This window comes from Pygocentrus nattereri, chromosome 25, assembly GCF_015220715.1.
Source record: "Pygocentrus nattereri isolate fPygNat1 chromosome 25, fPygNat1.pri, whole genome shotgun sequence".
Lineage (NCBI taxonomy): Eukaryota > Metazoa > Chordata > Actinopteri > Characiformes > Serrasalmidae > Pygocentrus > Pygocentrus nattereri.
The window spans coordinates 3,394,749-3,412,500 of record NC_051235.1 but is presented as its reverse complement, the minus strand read 5'-3'; the positions used below and the strand labels follow the sequence as shown (position 1 = coordinate 3,412,500).

General features: G+C 45.1%; 1 protein-coding gene across 2 annotated transcripts in view; it reads left to right on the top strand.

The window, feature by feature from the left end:
* The window catches only part of krt222 (keratin 222), a 29,335-nt gene extending 17,278 nt beyond the window's left edge, over positions 1-12,057 (top strand). For both annotated transcript variants that reach the window (XM_037534717.1, XM_037534716.1), the window contains 6 exons: positions 541-732; positions 2,375-2,479; positions 5,676-5,896; positions 6,456-6,628; positions 6,864-6,966; positions 10,024-12,057. In XM_037534717.1, the coding sequence (XP_037390614.1) occupies positions 541-732; positions 2,375-2,479; positions 5,676-5,896; positions 6,456-6,628; positions 6,864-6,966; positions 10,024-10,237 (1,008 nt within the window). In that variant the 3' untranslated portion in view covers positions 10,238-12,057. The remainder of the gene's footprint in view (positions 1-540; positions 733-2,374; positions 2,480-5,675; positions 5,897-6,455; positions 6,629-6,863; positions 6,967-10,023) is intronic.
* The last annotated feature ends 5,695 nt before the right edge of the window (positions 12,058-17,752 follow it).

Here is a 17,752-nt window from a genome sequence, read left to right as displayed (position 1 = left end):
GGAACCCGTTTCAGGAAGCTCCTGATGTGCAGGTCTTATGCTGATGTTGCTTCTATTTCACAATAATTGCACCTACAGTTGATGGGGCAGATCTAGCAGGGCGGCAATGTCAGAAACTGATATGTGGCACAGATGGTGTCTATGTTTAAAGTCACTGAGCTCTTCAGCGCCACCCATTCTACTGCCCGTGAGATTGCAAGGCTATGTGCTTGATTTGTACACCTGTCAGCAATGGGTGTGGCTGAAAATGATTAGAAACTGTGTCCACACAGTTTTGGCCACATAGTGTCTTTGTTTTTGGCGAGCGGTGGGTGTTAATTTGCCGCCCTGCTTTCAGAACGTAGATGTGGGACACATGAAATGTTTTGCTCTACTTTCCCGAAGCTGCTGACTGAACCCTTCCAGCATGATGTAATGAACTCAACAGCCGCCGTGTGAATAAGGTGGATTCGGCCTCCTCTCCTGATCAGATTAGCATTCTCATTGGTCCCCCTCCTCCCCCGTCCCCCTCCTCCCCTCTCTCTCTCTCTCCGAGGGCAGAGGGAGCTGTTTCTGCAGCAGCAGCAGGCAGCTGATGGTGTGTTAGCGCAGGCAGCTGCAGAGGAGGAGGATGGCAGAGGAATGGAGCTCCGGCACCCCCGTCCCGGCCCCAGTCCAGCCCCAGGCCTCAGGCCCACTCCAGCCCGCACCAGGACGGACACGGCCATCCCCAACGGAGACGCACCTCCACAGGTACGTAAAAGGACGAATCTCCTTCGCTCACATTCTCGTTCTCTCTCTCTCTCACACTGGCCTGGAAAGGGGTGGCTACTGCCCAGCACTGCAGATGACTGTGTGTTTGTTTTCGTCCATAGTCGGCACATTTTATTAGAACTCAAAAGGGAAAACATTTCTTTTTGGTTTGGTTAAGATTAGGCTTAGGCTTCTTAGTACATATCAGTACTTACATATTATCCTTATAAATTAATACACACAGATATTATACATAGTGCATGTATATATATATATATATATATATATGTATATATGTGTGTGTGTGTGTGTGTGTGTGTGTGTGTGTGTGTACATCTACAATGTATATGGGACATATTGTTATTGCATATACTTACATAACCATAATATATATGGGGTATATTATTACATTGAAGTACTTATGCATGTATAATATATATGGGCTACATTGTTCTTGCGTATAGCTACTTACATCTAAATAACACATAAATATATGTTTTATATATATATATATATATATATATATATATATAGAATATGAGATGAGGTGTACATGTCATTGCTGTACTTACAGGACTCAATGTTAGGCCTCTCCTTCAGTCAATATGCGTTGTTTACTGATGCTGTTGTTACAGTGATTGTCCTTCTCTGTCTCTCTCTCTCACACACACACACACAAACACACACACACACACACACACACACAAACATACACACGGGCTCTTAGGCTGATTTATTTCTCAGTACAGGAAACTGGCAGCAGGCCTCTATCACCCAGACATCCAGCAGCAGTCAGCAGCAGAGCTCTGAGATCATATCAACCAGACTAGAAAACACCAGAAGGTTCACCTTTAAAGGGCCCGTCTACACTTTCTACTCTAATAATGTTTGTGTAGCTACATTACATTTCATTTTTGTTTCCACCAGCCTCTCTATCTCTTAGAATTACAATGAATGGGCGGCCATTTGCATAAATGGTTGTGACCTCACAGCCACGATGCATTGAAATAGGGCTGTGCATTTGGACTGGGCTGGGGAGTGAACAGTACATTAACTTTGTGTTTATATGCTATACCAAACACTTATTTTTAAAAAAGCAATCGATATTCCATGATAAGGCCTTTAAGCCAGGCTTAACGAAAACATGAAAAAGTAGACTTAGACTGATGAACTGGACTGGACTATTGGATCAGGTTAGTGCTAGCAAATAAGATTGTGAATGCAGTTAAATGCATTGTTTTGGTAGTTAATTGTGAATAAATAATAAAACAATATATACAACTGTGTGTTTTGATTTATTGGGCTCTCAGTATCTTTGGATTAAAGTATTAAATATGGTTTAAATATGTTGCTGTTGTCGGAAAAAAACCTTGTATCTCCAAAATGGTAACTTCACAGGAGAAGCAAAAAACCTACTCTACGTTTAATGTAAGTCAATGGAACCAGACATTTTGCCGAGTCATTTTGGGCCATTTCTTTTGGTCCTTTCACCATGAAATTTAGAGATAATATAAAGGGCAGCAGGCAGTTTCAGATTATGTCAACAACTGAAAAATGACAATCCAACATTGATGCAGTTGATGAATCAGTGAAGTTGTACCCTGTCAGCTTGTGTTTTGATTGTGTTTGTGTTGGTGTACAGGTGAGCCGAGGTGACGAGGTCTTGCGGGAGGCAAGGGCGGAGCTTACAGAAGTCCGAAAGCGTTGGCACAGTTTACAGGTGGAGATAGAGTCTCTACATGCTCTGGTATGTATACATACACACAACATACTGTATATGCTCATACCAGGAGCGGCTGGCATAAATGAGCTAGTGTGGCTGAGCCACTTGCTGGTTTATAATGGTCTAGTGCTGGTCATGCAGCATACCAGCATCCAAAACCCAGCATATGCTGGTTTTGCTTATGACCAGAAGTGCTGGTCATTTTTCAGATTGCCTTTAAACCTACGATGAGTCTGAAACAGAGTCAAGTCTCGAGTTAAATCAACATGTAACTAGAGCTCAACTTGAGTCTGTCACATGCTCTGGTTCCCACCTATTACCATATATATATATATATATATACAACACATGAAAGAACATGCTGTACAAAGTGTCTTTCTCTGTGCAGGAGCACAGTCTGAGTGTTTTTCTCTGTGCAGGAGTGCAGTCTGAGTGTTTTTCTCTGTGCAGGAGCACAGTCTGAGTGTTTTTCTCTGTGCAGGAGTGCAGTCTGAGTGTTTTTCTCTGTGCAAGAGCACAGTCTGAGCGTTTTTATCTGTGCAAACACAGTCTGAGTGTTTTTCTCTGTGCAGGAGCGCAGTCTGAGTGTTTTTCTCTGTGCAGGAGTGCAGTCTGAGTGTTTTTCTCTGTGCAAGAGCACAGTCTGAGCGTTTTTATCTGTGCAAACACAGTCTGAGTGTTTTTCTCTGTGCAGGAGTGCAGTCTGAGTGTTTTTCTCTGTGCAGGAGCACAGTCTGAGTGTTTTTCTCTGTGCAGGAGCACAGTCTGAGTGTTTTTCTCTGTGCAAGAGCACAGTCTGAGCGTTTTTATCTGTGCAAACACAGTCTGAGTGTTTTTCTCTGTGCAGGAGCGCAGTCTGGGCGTTTTTCTCTGTGCAGGAGTTCAGTCTGAGCGTTTTTATCTGTGCAAACACAGTCTGAGTGTTTTTCTCTGTGCAGGAGCGCAGTCTGGGTGTTTTTCTCTGTGCAGGAGCACAGTCTGAGTGTTTTTCTCTGTGCAGGAGCACAGTCTGAGTGTTTTCCTCTGTTCAGGAGCACAGTCTTAGTGTTTTTCTCTGTTCAGGAGCACAGTCTGAGTGTTTTTCTCTGTGCAGGAGCGCAGTCTGGGTGTTTTTCTCTGTGCAGGAGTTCAGTCTGAGCGTTTTTATCTGTGCAAACACAGTCTGAGTGTTTTTCTCTGTGCAGGAGCGCAGTCTGGGTGTTTTTCTCTGTGCAGGAGCACAGTCTGAGTGTTTTTCTCTGTGCAGGAGCACAGTCTGAGTGTTTTCCTCTGTTCAGGAGCACAGTCTTAGTGTTTTTCTCTGTTCAGGAGCACAGTCTGAGTGTTTTCCTCTGTTCAGGAGTACAGTCTGAGTGTTTTCCTCTGTGCAGGAGCACAGTTTGAGTGTTTTTCTCTGTTCAGGAGCACAGTCTGAGTGTTTTCCTCTGTGCAGGAGCACAGTCTGAGTGTTTTTCTCTGTTCAGGAGCACAGTCTGAGTGTTTTCCTCTGTTCAGGAGCACAGTCTGAGTGTTTTCCTCTGTTCAGGAGCACGGTTTGAGTGTTTTTCTCTGTTTAGGAGCACAGTCTGAGTGTTTTCCTCTGTTCAGGAGCACAGTCTTGTGTTTTCCTCTGTTCAGGAGTACAGACTGAGTGTTTTTCTCTGTGCAGGAGCACAGTCTGAGTGTTTTCCTCTGTGCAGGAGCACAGTTGGAGTGTTTTTCTCTGTTCAGGAGCACAGTCTGAGTGTTTTCCTCTGTTCAGGAGCACAGTCTGAGTGTTTTCCTCTGTTCAGGAGCACAGTCTGAGTGTTTTCCTCTGTTCAGGAGCACAGTTTGAGTGTTTTTCTCTGTTTAGGAGCACAGTCTGAGTGTTTTCCTCTGTTCAGGAGCACAGTCTTGTGTTTTCCTCTGTTCAGGAGCACAGTCTTGTGTTTTCCTCTGTTCAGGAGTACAGACTGAGTGTTTTTCTCTGTGCAGGAGCACAGTCTGAGTGTTTTCCTCTGTGCAGGAGCACAGTTGGAGTGTTTTTCTCTGTTCAGGAGCACAGTCTGAGTGTTTTCCTCTGTTCAGGAGCACAGTCTGAGTGTTTTCCTCTGTTCAGGAGCACAGTCTGAGTGTTTTCCTCTGTTTAGGAGCACAGTCTGAGTGTTTTCCTCTGTTCAGGAGCGTAGTCTGAGTGTTTTCCTCTATTCAGGAGTGCAGTCTGAGTGGTTTCCTCTATTCAGGAGCACAGTCTGAGCGTTTTTATCTGTGCAAACACAGTCTGAGTGTTTTTCTCTGTGCAGGAGCGCAGTCTGGGTGTTTTTCTCTGTGCAGGAGTTCAGTCTGAGTGTCTTTCTCTGTGCAAGAGCACAGTCTGAGCGTTTTTATCTATGCAAACACAGTCTGAGTGTTTTTCTCTGTGCAGGAGCACAGTCTGAGTGTTTTTCTCTGTGCAGGAGCACAGTCTGAGTGTTTTTCTCTGTGCAGGAGCACAGTCTGAGTGTTTTTCTCTGTGCAGGAGCACAGTCTGAGTGTTTTCCTCTGTTCAGGAGCACAGTCGGAGTGTTTTCCTCTGTTCAGGAGCGCAGATCGAGTGTTTTTCTCTGTTCAGGAGCACAGTTGGAGTGTTTTTCTCTGTTCAGGAGCACAGTCTTGTGTTTTCCTCTGTTCAGGAGTACAGTCTGAGTGTTTTTCTCTGTTCAGGAGCACAGTCTGAGTGTTTTTCTCTGTTCAGGAGCACAGACCGAGTGTTACTCTCTGTGCAGGAGCACAGTCTGAGTGTTTTCCTCTGTTCAGGAGCACAGTCTTAGTGTTTTTCTCTGTTCAGGAGCACAGTCTGAGTGTTTTCCTCTGTTCAGGAGTACAGACTGAGTGTTACTCTCTGTGCAGGAGCACAGTCTGAGTGTTTTCCTCTGTTCAGGAGCACAGTCTTGTGTTTTCCTCTGTTCAGGAGCACAGTCTTGTGTTTTCCTCTGTTCAGGAGCACAGTCTGAGTGTTTTCCTCTGTTCAGGAGCACAGTTTGAGTGTTTTTCTCTGTTTAGGAGCACAGTCTGAGTGTTTTCCTCTGTTCAGGAGCACAGTTTGAGTGTTTTTCTCTGTTTAGGAGCACAGTCTGAGTGTTTTCCTCTGTTCAGGAGCACAGACCGAGTGTTACCCACTGTGCAGGAGCACAGTTTGAGTGTTTTTCTCTGTGCAGGAGCACAGTCTGATTGTATTTTGCTATGCAGGGGCTTAGGCTAAGAATATTTCTCTGTGCAGGAGCGCAGTCTGCAGAGCTCACTGCGACACACACAGCAGCACTACTCGCAGCAGCTTCAGGACCTGTCCTGCTCGGTAAGGGGGCTGGAAGCAGAGCTGGAGGACGTCCGGGATGGCCTGGCTGCACAGAGGCAACAACATGGCCAGCTGCTCAACACCAAGATGAGGCTGGAAAGAGAGATTGCCACCTACAGGAGGCTGCTGGAACATGAAGAGGGCAGGTGAGGACTTATTTAAGGAATACTTTATCCAATAAATGCTAGATGCCATTAATGCATGAAATCCAGGAGGGAGTTATAATAGCTGTGCCCAAATTAAGTGCCATGGTCTACCTGCCACTTGCAGTGCAGTGCAGTGTACATCACGCTGAGGAAACAGGGTGTCATACCTAGTGGAAGAGGAGAAGCCGTCTGAGGAAGCTGCAGTTTGAAATGTAAACATCGCACCACATATGCTAACCTGTCAGTATCACTGCTGTGGTGGTTAGTGGAAGCACAGGGTAGGTGTTTCTAATAAAGTGGCCAGTGAGTGGAATAACAATGCAGGTGTTTACACAGATGCAATCATTCAGTCAGTGTGATCCATCCCTGCAAACAAGCTTTTTTACACTGTTGCCAGCAGCATTTTTAAGAAAGAAGCATATTACACCATATAGAATATACGTACATATGAGCTCATGCACGATGATGGACTGGCAGTGAGCTCAGCTATTATGGGTGCAGCACAGTTCAGGTCATTCATCAGCTTTCCCTCTCTCTCTCTCTCTGTCTGCGTCTGCAGGTACCTGAGTGTGGATGGTCAGCCACGGAGGCTGAAGCCCTGGAGAGGCTCGACCCCACTGCTGCAGCAGAACGGCGTGTGTAATGGCTCTGTGGAAGATGGTGTCCTCTCTGAGAAACCAGTCAAACTGGGAGCGACACTGCACCGTCAGGGCAGTGTCGTCATTCTCACAGGTCTTCATAAAACCAATAAATAATGAGCACATGAACATAAGTTATAGCAAGTGTTTAGGAAGGTCTCGTTCATATCATGCCTACCAAGTTTTTTGGGGCACTTACAATCTCAATCTCAACATGTCCTTAGAAATGAACATGATGAAAAGAAACCCAAACAAAACGATGAAAAAAGTTTTAAAATAAAAATGAAATGACTGAAATTCTATATCTGGTGTCTGTGTCTCACTTTTAGAGCCCATAGGCAGCCGAGGCGGGGAGATTTGCACAGTAAAGACACAGGAGATTCTGGATGGGAACGTGGTACGAGAGAGTGCTGAGGGACATGGAAGAGTGGAGTGAGTAAACAGACCATCACCACACTCATCCCACTGTAAAACACCACACTCTCCATCACCACACTCATCCCACTGTAAAACACCACACTCTCCATCACCACACTCATCCCACTGTAAAACACCACACTCTCCATCACCGCACTCATCCCACTGTAAAACACCACACTCTCCATCACCGCACTCATCCCACTGTAAAACACCACACTCTCCATCACCGCACTCATCCCACTGTAAAACACCACACTCTCCATCACCGCACTCATCCCACTGTAAAACACCACACTCTCCATCACCGCACTCATCCCACTGTAAAACACCACACTCTCCATCACCGCACTCATCCCACTGTAAAACACCACACTCTCCATCACCGCACTCATCCCACTGTAAAACACCACACTCTCCATCACCGCACTCATCCCACTGTAAAACACCACACTCTCCATCACCGCACTCATCCCACTGTAAAACACCACACTCTCCATCACCGCACTCATCCCACTGTAAAACACCACACTCTCCATCACCGCACTCATCCCACTGTAAAACACCACACTATCCATCACCGCACTCATCCCACTGTAAAACACCACACTCTCCATCACCGCACTCATCCCACTGTAAAACACCACACTCTCCATCACCGCACTCATCCCACTGTAAAACACCACACTCTCCATCACCGCACTCATCCCACTGTAAAACACCACACTCTCCATCACCGCACTCATCCCACTGTAAAACACCACACTCTCCATCACCGCACTCATCCCGCTGTAAAACACCACACTCTCCATCACCGCACTCATCCCGCTGTAAAACACCACACTCTCCATCACCGCACTCATCCCACTGTAAAACACCACACTCTCCATCACCGCACTCATCCCACTGTAAAACACCACACTCTCCATCACCGCACTCATCCCACTGTAAAACACCACACTCTCCATCACCGCACTCATCCCACTGTAAAACACCACACTCTCCATCACCGCACTCATCCCGCTGTAAAACACCACACTCTCCATCACCGCACTCATCCCGCTGTAAAACACCACACTCTCCATCACCGCACTCATCCCGCTGTAAAACACCACACTCTCCATCACCGCACTCATCCCGCTGTAAAACACCACACTCTCCATCACCGCACTCATCCCGCTGTAAAACACCACACTCTCCATCACCGCACTCATCCCGCTGTAAAACACCACACTCTCCATCACCGCACTCATCCCGCTGTAAAACACCACACTCTCCATCACCGCACTCATCCCGCTGTAAAACACCACACTCTCCATCACCGCACTCATCCCGCTGTAAAACACCACACTCTCCATCACCGCACTCATCCCGCTGTAAAACACCACACTCTCCATCACCGCACTCATCCCGCTGTAAAACACCACACTCTCCATCACCGCACTCATCCCGCTGTAAAACACCACACTCTCCATCACCGCACTCATCCCGCTGTAAAACACCACACTCTCCATCACCGCACTCATCCCACTGTAAAACACCACACTCTCCATCACCGCACTCATCCCGCTGTAAAACACCACACTCTCCATCACCGCACTCATCCCGCTGTAAAACACCACACTCTCCATCACCGCACTCATCCCGCTGTAAAACACCACACTCTCCATCACCGCACTCATCCCGCTGTAAAACACCACACTCTCCATCACCGCACTCATCCCACTGTAAAACACCACACTCTCCATCACCGCACTCATCCCGCTGTAAAACACCACACTCTCCATCACCGCACTCATCCCGCTGTAAAACACCACACTCTCCATCACCGCACTCATCCCGCTGTAAAACACCACACTCTCCATCACCGCACTCATCCCGCTGTAAAACACCACACTCTCCATCACCGCACTCATCCCGCTGTAAAACACCACACTCTCCATCACCGCACTCATCCCGCTGTAAAACACCACACTCTCCATCACCGCACTCATCCCGCTGTAAAACACCACACTCTCCATCACCGCACTCATCCCGCTGTAAAACACCACACTCTCCATCACCGCACTCATCCCGCTGTAAAACACCACACTCTCCATCACCGCACTCATCCCGCTGTAAAACACCACACTCTCCATCACCGCACTCATCCCGCTGTAAAACACCACACTCTCCATCACCGCACTCATCCCACTGTAAAACACCACACTCTCCATCACCGCACTCATCCCGCTGTAAAACACCACACTCTCCATCACCGCACTCATCCCGCTGTAAAACACCACACTCTCCATCACCGCACTCATCCCGCTGTAAAACACCACACTCTCCATCACCGCACTCATCCCGCTGTAAAACACCACACTCTCCATCACCGCACTCATCCCGCTGTAAAACACCACACTCTCCATCACCGCACTCATCCCGCTGTAAAACACCACACTCTCCATCACCGCACTCATCCCGCTGTAAAACACCACACTCTCCATCACCGCACTCATCCCGCTGTAAAACACCACACTATCCATCACCGCACTCATCCCACTGTAAAACACCACACTCTCCATCACCGCACTCATCCCACTGTAAAACACCACACTCTCCATCACCGCACTCATCCCGCTGTAAAACACCACACTCTCCATCACCGCACTCATCCCGCTGTAAAACACCACACTCTCCATCACCGCACTCATCCCGCTGTAAAACACCACACTCTCCATCACCGCACTCATCCCGCTGTAAAACACCACACTCTCCATCACCGCACTCATCCCGCTGTAAAACACCACACTCTCCATCACCGCACTCATCCCGCTGTAAAACACCACACTCTCCATCACCGCACTCATCCCGCTGTAAAACACCACACTCTCCATCACCGCACTCATCCCGCTGTAAAACACCACACTCTCCATCACCGCACTCATCCCGCTGTAAAACACCACACTCTCCATCACCGCACTCATCCCGCTGTAAAACACCACACTCTCCATCACCGCACTCATCCCGCTGTAAAACACCACATTATCCATGACGTGATTATAACTGTTATCTGTGTCTGCATAACAGAACAGAGAAGATTGATAAGGTCATCAAACAGTGGGAGGGCTCAATTTTCAAAGGAAACCCAAAGCTGAGGAAGAAATCGGTGTCTCTGCGTTTTGACCTGCACATGGCTGTAGCAGACGAAGGCTGCAGTCAGACCAAGCAGGACAGTCTGCCGGACGTGGAAGTTCGCTTGGTCATGAAACGCTCCCGGAGCATCCCCACCATAACACAGTGACCTCACAACCAAGAACTGCTATTGCCGTCACAACGACGACACATGTACCCTTCATCGAAGGACAAGACGTGATGACATCACTGTGGCCACATCATAAGACTTCTGGTTAAGGAAAAAAAAATCAGCTAAATACACCAGATTTGCACTTTCATACTGCTACACATCACTGGTATAACGTTACAGTCATTTATTCGGGCCTTCGCCAACTTGAATGCCAAGCCTCAACTCCACATGGAAGCTTCAGCCTAAAAAAATTCCTTTTCTTTGTTAGTAACTAAGAAATTACACTGATTCTTGACATTCAGAGATTGGTCTGATCAAGTTCACAGTACGATAGTAGCACGAGATCCGATCCAAGACTCCAGACACTGATTGTTAGATCAGATTAGCAAGGAGAAACTTTTGGGTTTGTTGTACTGACTCTTCTCTTCCAATGCAGTCCCACAGTTCGAAACCACTGTTGCTGCGGTTAACGCAAAAGGTCAACTTTGATTCTTATCAGAGTGGCGGAAAAAAAATCTTCAATCCGATGAAAAATAACAATCCCGATCTAATTTTACACCCCAGTGGGCCTCGCTGCGTCTACACAGCTTCTGAATAGAACTGCAAGCAAGGCAAAATGCAGCAGACAGATTCAAACCGAGATTTAAGAAAAGACTTGGTGGCTAGCGCCGTCCGTTAGGTTTACTGGACAGCGGTGTTACTGTGCAACCGTCAGGCATATCGCATAGAAGAAGTGCTTAGAACACACTGTACTGTGGTCGCCTTCCTATGAGTAGCAATTTAACCCACATCCCTGATAGCTTTTGATTAGCACACTTATAGGCCGTGTTCACAGGTTTGGTATCTGGCAACAGCTTTTGCTATTGATTTCAACGAGAATAACGCATTGATGGACAGTTGAACGTTTGACCGGAAGGCAGTTCACATCTAAAGTTGTACAATCCAACCATAAAGACAGCTAACGACTAGCTCAAACCAAACAGTGAAATGCTAACGTTCATCCACGTAGAACGAAGCACTGTTGGATGCACTGTAATGTTCATCCAGGTAGAATAAAGCACTGTTGGATGCACTGTAATGTTCATCCAGGTAGAACGAAGCACTGTTGCGATCTTAGCTAAGCTGCATTCGCTTGAACAATCCACCTGGAAAAAGGTGCTAGTCATGCTAGTCATGATGCTAGCAGGCTAGCCTTGACAGATGCTACCATGTCGTCGTGAACACGGCCGCTAACCAACCGCATAACTGGTGATGGACCTTCCCAAACCTTTGTAGACTCCGAGAAACGTGAGAATTACATGTTACAGTAATGCTCCGTTTAAACTCGGTCGCAAAAAGACTGACCGGCCATCTCCACTGGATAAACAGGCGTTTGGTGTGAATGTCCTGTTTGCTCCTAGTTGTCCTTTTTCTAGCCAAACCTTCCGATTATTTGCTAACCAGTTGTCGTTCCCAAGTACTAAGAATAACCAAATTGCTAACTTGCTTTAAAATGTCCATGTGAACCACCGCTTTTTGAGGTGAGCTGTAAGATGAGGGACTTATCTCTACAGATCATCGAGTATAATCTTCTATGCTAGTTCGAAATGCACTTTGAAAGACTTTCAACAGCTCCATTTGCTGTGTGATGAATTTTGATTTATTTGCTATCTTTCGGGCGAAATGTGCATTGTGTGTTTTATTTTTTCTAACAGCACATCAGTATCAATTTAATGAGTATTTTATTCTAATATATTCACATATTACGCATTGACAAGATCTTTGGCCGCTGAACTGTATGACAGGTGCTGAAATAAAGCTGAACTTGAACACCGCTGTCAACGTCATCTTCTGGGAATGAAGCTGCAGCTCAGTTCTTAAGTCGTGTGATAAGGTGAGGTGGTTAAAGCAATTTTTTCACAAAAATTGTTAAAGTTGAAGGAAAATTTGTAAGTCCAAATGAAGCCTAGTAGTGTTAGCATGCTTTGGTGTGAGTACTCCCTTATTTACACTATTCAATTGTCTTTAAAAAGTGGAATGTAGTTAATATTTGTGAAGGTTCAGACATGGAGTGAAAACTGTAGTTGATCTGGCTTTAAAAAGGAACCATATGACCAAATGTATGTGGACAGTTGACTATCACACTTATGAGCTTGTGTAGCTGCTGGCCACTGGAAACCCATTTCCTGAAGCACCTGCACACACAGATCTTCAGCCCTTGCTCCATGAGTTTGCATGGCCTACCACATTGTTGTTGCCCCAAGATGCATCCCTTTTTTACAATAACAGCACTTACAGTTGTCTAGGGCAGCTTTAGCAAGTCATAAGTTTCACAAACTGACTTGTCACCAAGGCGGCGTCCTATAACAGAGCCACATTTAAAGTATTCGACACATTCTACTGCCGATAATTTTGCCCACACCAAACCACTGAAATCTCACGCATTACAGAAATTTTCCATAATTCATGTCATACATTTTGTATTCGAATGAACACAGTACTCTGCAAAAGTTTCAGGAACCTGGGGAATTAGAACTGGAAGGCTGTTTAGTTGGGCTGTAAAAGTTTATTTGCTACTAATTGTAAAATAAATACACTTAATATTACCACAAAGCTTGGATTTTACGAATGTTAATGTGTTAATTTAACTTTCTCCAAACATCTCATCAAAGCAGCCCAGTAATATTTCTAGTTATTGTCCAATACATGATTTGCCTAATCAATACTTCCTTATCATCTGAGATCACATCAGAAACTGTCCAAAATTGCTTGGACAAAAATCTCTTTACAATAACTTACATTGTGTACTTCGAACAAGCTGACAAGATATGAAATTCTGAAAAAATCCTCAGAATTGAATCAGAAGAAATTCTGATGTTTATTCTAATGATATATGACGTTTACTGAAGAAAGACACCTGTTGTGATAGTAAATGGGTTTAAACAATACACTCTGATGCCTAAGATTTTTGTACAGTATAATATAAGAATAATATGGAGTTGACCACTGAATGCTATGCAACGTTAGTGAGCCATTAGCTGTTACTACATCATTCTGTGCTGATTCAACAGTCAGTATTATGTAGCAGGATTACCAGTGTCAGCTGTCTACATATCGCTGCTGGAACATCCATCCATCCATCCATCCATCCATCCATCCATCCATCCATCCATCCATCCATCCATCCATTTTCTAAGCCGCTTCTGCATCAGGGTCGTGGGGGGGTGCTGGAGCCTATCCCAGCAGTCTTCGGGCGCAAGGCAGGATACACCTTGGACAGGTCGCCAGTCCATCGCAGGGCAGACAGACAGACACAGACAGTCAGTCACTCACACCCAGGGGCAATTTAGCATGTCCAGTTGGCCTGACTGCATGTCTTTGGACTGTGGGAGGAAACCGGAGAACCCGGAGGAAACCCACGCAAACACGGGGAGAACATGCAAACTCCACACAGAGAGGTCCCCAGTCGCCCGGCTGGGGAATCAAACCCAGGCCCTCCCACCGAGGTGACAGCGCTACCCGCCACGCTACCGTGCCGCCCACGCTGTCGGAACAAAATCTCATATCTCCACTTTTTGCCGCATTTTCAGTTTTTGACCTAATTTGAAAATGCATGTTGGCCTTTATATTCTGTATAAATTTCATGAACGATGGACCAAAATAAACGGCCGACAATGACTTGACAAAGATTCTGGTTCCATTGACTTACATTGAAAGTAATGTATGTTTTTCCCTTCTCCTGTAAAGTTACCAATTTGGAGATACAAGGTTTTGTTCCGACAACAGCGATTTACACCTTCACAGGTGCGCAGGTAGGTGCAGGTGGAGGTGTGGAATCTGACAGAATGTAGAAACCAAATTAAAAAGAAGAAATCCTGCCCTCTAGTGGCGTTTTATGGCACATACAGATACAATCAGAAGTGCAGAGTCACTCACAAAGACCTCGGCACTGCTCTTCTTGACATTGTTTTATTTAGTTTTGAATATAATAAACAACACTGTCCAAACAAATCGTCCACCTTGACCTTGTCCTTGACCTGTGTTTCAGACCAGTGGACAAAGATGGAAATGTCTGCACTCTGTCTTCGGGGGTGACGCCCTTTTTTAACAAGAATAATGCATGGCCACATCTTACTAAGGCAGGGGCCAGGGATCCTAAAGTGTGGCCACAACATAGCAAGGCAAGAGTTCGAGATAAATAACACTTAGTCATGACTTAGCAAGACGTTCCCATGCCATGAGTTTATCCTGTTCCTAAGTCCACAATTTGATTATCTTGTTCCCATGCCTTAGCAAATTGAGCTCACAATTTAATTTCCTCATCACCCCTGACTGTTTCCTCATCACCCCATGACGTCAGTGGGTGTCATGTGCCTTCACTCACTCTGTCATCATCCTTTCTGCAAGTTGTCTTGCTGGGTGAGTCATTTTAAAGACTGCAGCTTACTCATGACACAGCATTACCCACCCTTTTTAAGAGTAGACTAACATGTCTCAGGTAAGAGCTAAAAACTGCAGCCTGTCCTAAAAATAGTCAGGACGTTCCCTCTGAAGGTCACGTAGTTGCCTTCCCAGCGGCTGATCATGGTCTGCAGCCCTGTACAGTCAGACCGAGGTCATCGATCGTGACTCATCAACGTAAGAACGTCACACTTTTAAGGCTTTCAGTGGTGTTCAAGTTGCCGTCCCTCTCGGTTTCTGGAAGCCCTGATGTAACTGGTGCGCAGTCATGGTGGAGCAGGAAGGGGCCGTCCCCAAACTGTTCCCACAAAGTTGGGAGCGTGAAATTGTCCAAAATCTCTTGGTGCTGAAGCTTTAAGAGTTCCTTTCACTGGAACTAAGGGGCCGAGCCCAACTCCTGAAAAACAACCCCACACCATGATCCCCCCTCCACCAAACTTTACACTCGGCACAATGCAGTCAAACAAGTACCGTCTCCTGGCAACCGCCAAACCCAGACTCATCCATCAGATTTCCAGACAGAGAAGCGTGACTGGTCACTCCAGAGAACACGACCAAAAGAAACAATCAAAAATGACAAGGTATAACGTCTGGTGCCAATGACTTACATTAAAAGTAAAGTAGGTTTTTTCCTTCTCCTATAAAGTTACCGTTTTAGAGATATGAGGTTTTGTTCCGACAAAATTCCAGACAAAGTTTTAAGTTATGAGCTTTAATTTGGATAAATCCTTTAACTGCACTCTACATAAAATGGGTACTAAACTCTCACTGGGGCAGTCCCCCTCTTATCACTGGGGTGGGACACTCAAGGGTCCATCTCAGTGCCTTTAGTCAGGGAACTTAACTGAACCATAATGAAACTGAGATGATCTGTTCTAAGCTGTACTGACTCCACACACCCCGCCTCACCTCGCCTCCAGGCTTTTACTCTACTGCTCTGTTTTAAAACATTCGACAATCAAACCATAAAACCACTGCTGGAGCTTTGAGGGAACATCTACACTGTTTGTACGTGTCTGTTGATGAATGAGAAATGTTCCTGAACAGAACCTTCATTTCTGACAGTGTAGACTACCAGTGGTTAACATTCATGTTCCTCACATGTGCCCCACTTCAGACAGGACCTCATTTCATAGCATTTAAATATATGCCAATATGTAAATTTACATATGTAAATTTATTTAAATCAGTGCACACATATGTTGGTTAAGTTCATGTAATAGTATCAAATGTGTGAAACGTAGGTGTAAATATATGTAAACCGAATAAAAACGCATATTAATGACCATATGAAACTGACCAATCAGGCTGTGCTGCTGTGACCTAAAAGAATGTTATTAACATATGATTGGAAATGATTTGCGGTGTCTGGTATCTTGACTGGAGCCTGAAGGCCAAGCAGGTGACAGTCTACCAGTTTCCACCTAATGAAGCTCTTTAAAAGCAAATACCTGAATGATGACACATTCGTTTGGCTGCTTCTGTTTCTACAGGATGCCTAGGTAACCAGGTTTGCTGTTTACTGTCCTCGAGTCAACATTTGAGGCACACCCTTAAACTTTTGCCCTGGAGTCGCTGCCCCAGAGTGATGCTGTAGGTCTGAATCACTGGCCACTTTATTAGAAACACCTACCTTGTGCTTCCATTCACTGGCCACTTTATTAGAAACACCCACCTTGTGCTTCCACTCACTGGCCACTTTATTAGAAACACCTACCTTGTGCTTCCACTCACTGGCCACTTTATTAGAAACACCTACCTTGTGCTTACATTAACTGGCCACTTTATTAGAAACACCTACCTTGTGCTTCCATTCACTGGCCACTTTATTAGAAACACCTACCTTGTGCTTCCACTCACTGGCCACTTTATTAGAAACACCTACCTTGTGCTTCCATTCACTGGCCACTTTATTAGAAACACCCACCTTGTGCTTCCACCAACTGGCCACTTTATTAGAAACACCTACCTTGTGCTTCCACCAACTGGCCACTTTATTAGAAACACCTACCTTGTGCTTCCATTCACTGGCCACTTTATTAGAAACACCTACCTTGTGCTTCCACTCACTGGCCACTTTATTAGAAACACCTTGTATGTCCGCTAACTGGACACTGTAGCATGTTTTACTAACCCCGCCATGTGAAGGCTGCAATATTACAGAACAACGAAAAGAGATTAAAATGTTTCAGCTTTTAATTCTGTGATTACAAAAGCATTCCTTTTAAAACACATTCATAACAGATGGGTGTCATGGCCAGTTCACTTGTGCTAAACCAACTATAATGTGACGTGACTTCATAACTGATATCTATGTTCATTGATAGGAAGGCCGAGAATGAGAGGTGGGCAGCATTTTATCGCAATCGCGATAAATTCATGGATATTGTCAGTACATAAAGGACACTGACCTGACTGGTCCAGTTTAGTTGGATTTAATGCAGTACAGTTTGTGAAAAGATTAATAAAAATCAGTGTTGAGTTTTTATGGCTGTTTTTAAATGTGCATTGTGTCAAAACATCATGATACGGATCGTGTGTCCTTAAAAAGTCTTTAAATATTGTGATATTATATTTTTGCCATATTACCCACCTCTACTTAGTACCATATATTATTTATTCACTTATTATTAAGGAGGTATTTAATGGATTATAGTAAGCAATTCTAAGTAGCTAATTAATAAGGACACATTTATTATTATGAATATCACATTCCTTTTTTAAGCTGTTTATGCAGAAACCATTTTATTTCCATAGAGTTAAAAAATATCCCCTCACAATAATCAACAAACACAAATAAAAGTTTCAAATTTCGAAGTTCATGCTCTGGTGGGACAGACGTCCAGCTTATGTGTCCCAGAACACGATGTCTTGCTCTCAGCCTTCTTTAATAAGGACATGTGAAGGACGTTTTCCTAAGTCTAACGTCATTTTAAAGCAGTTAAAAACACAATCACTGCTCACTGCTGCTCATCTCACTCTGACTGGACTCACGTGATGCTGGTTGCCATAGTAACATCATTTTGGAATACTCGTAATACTTGTAGTGTGCATGTAAACGAAGATTTTCCA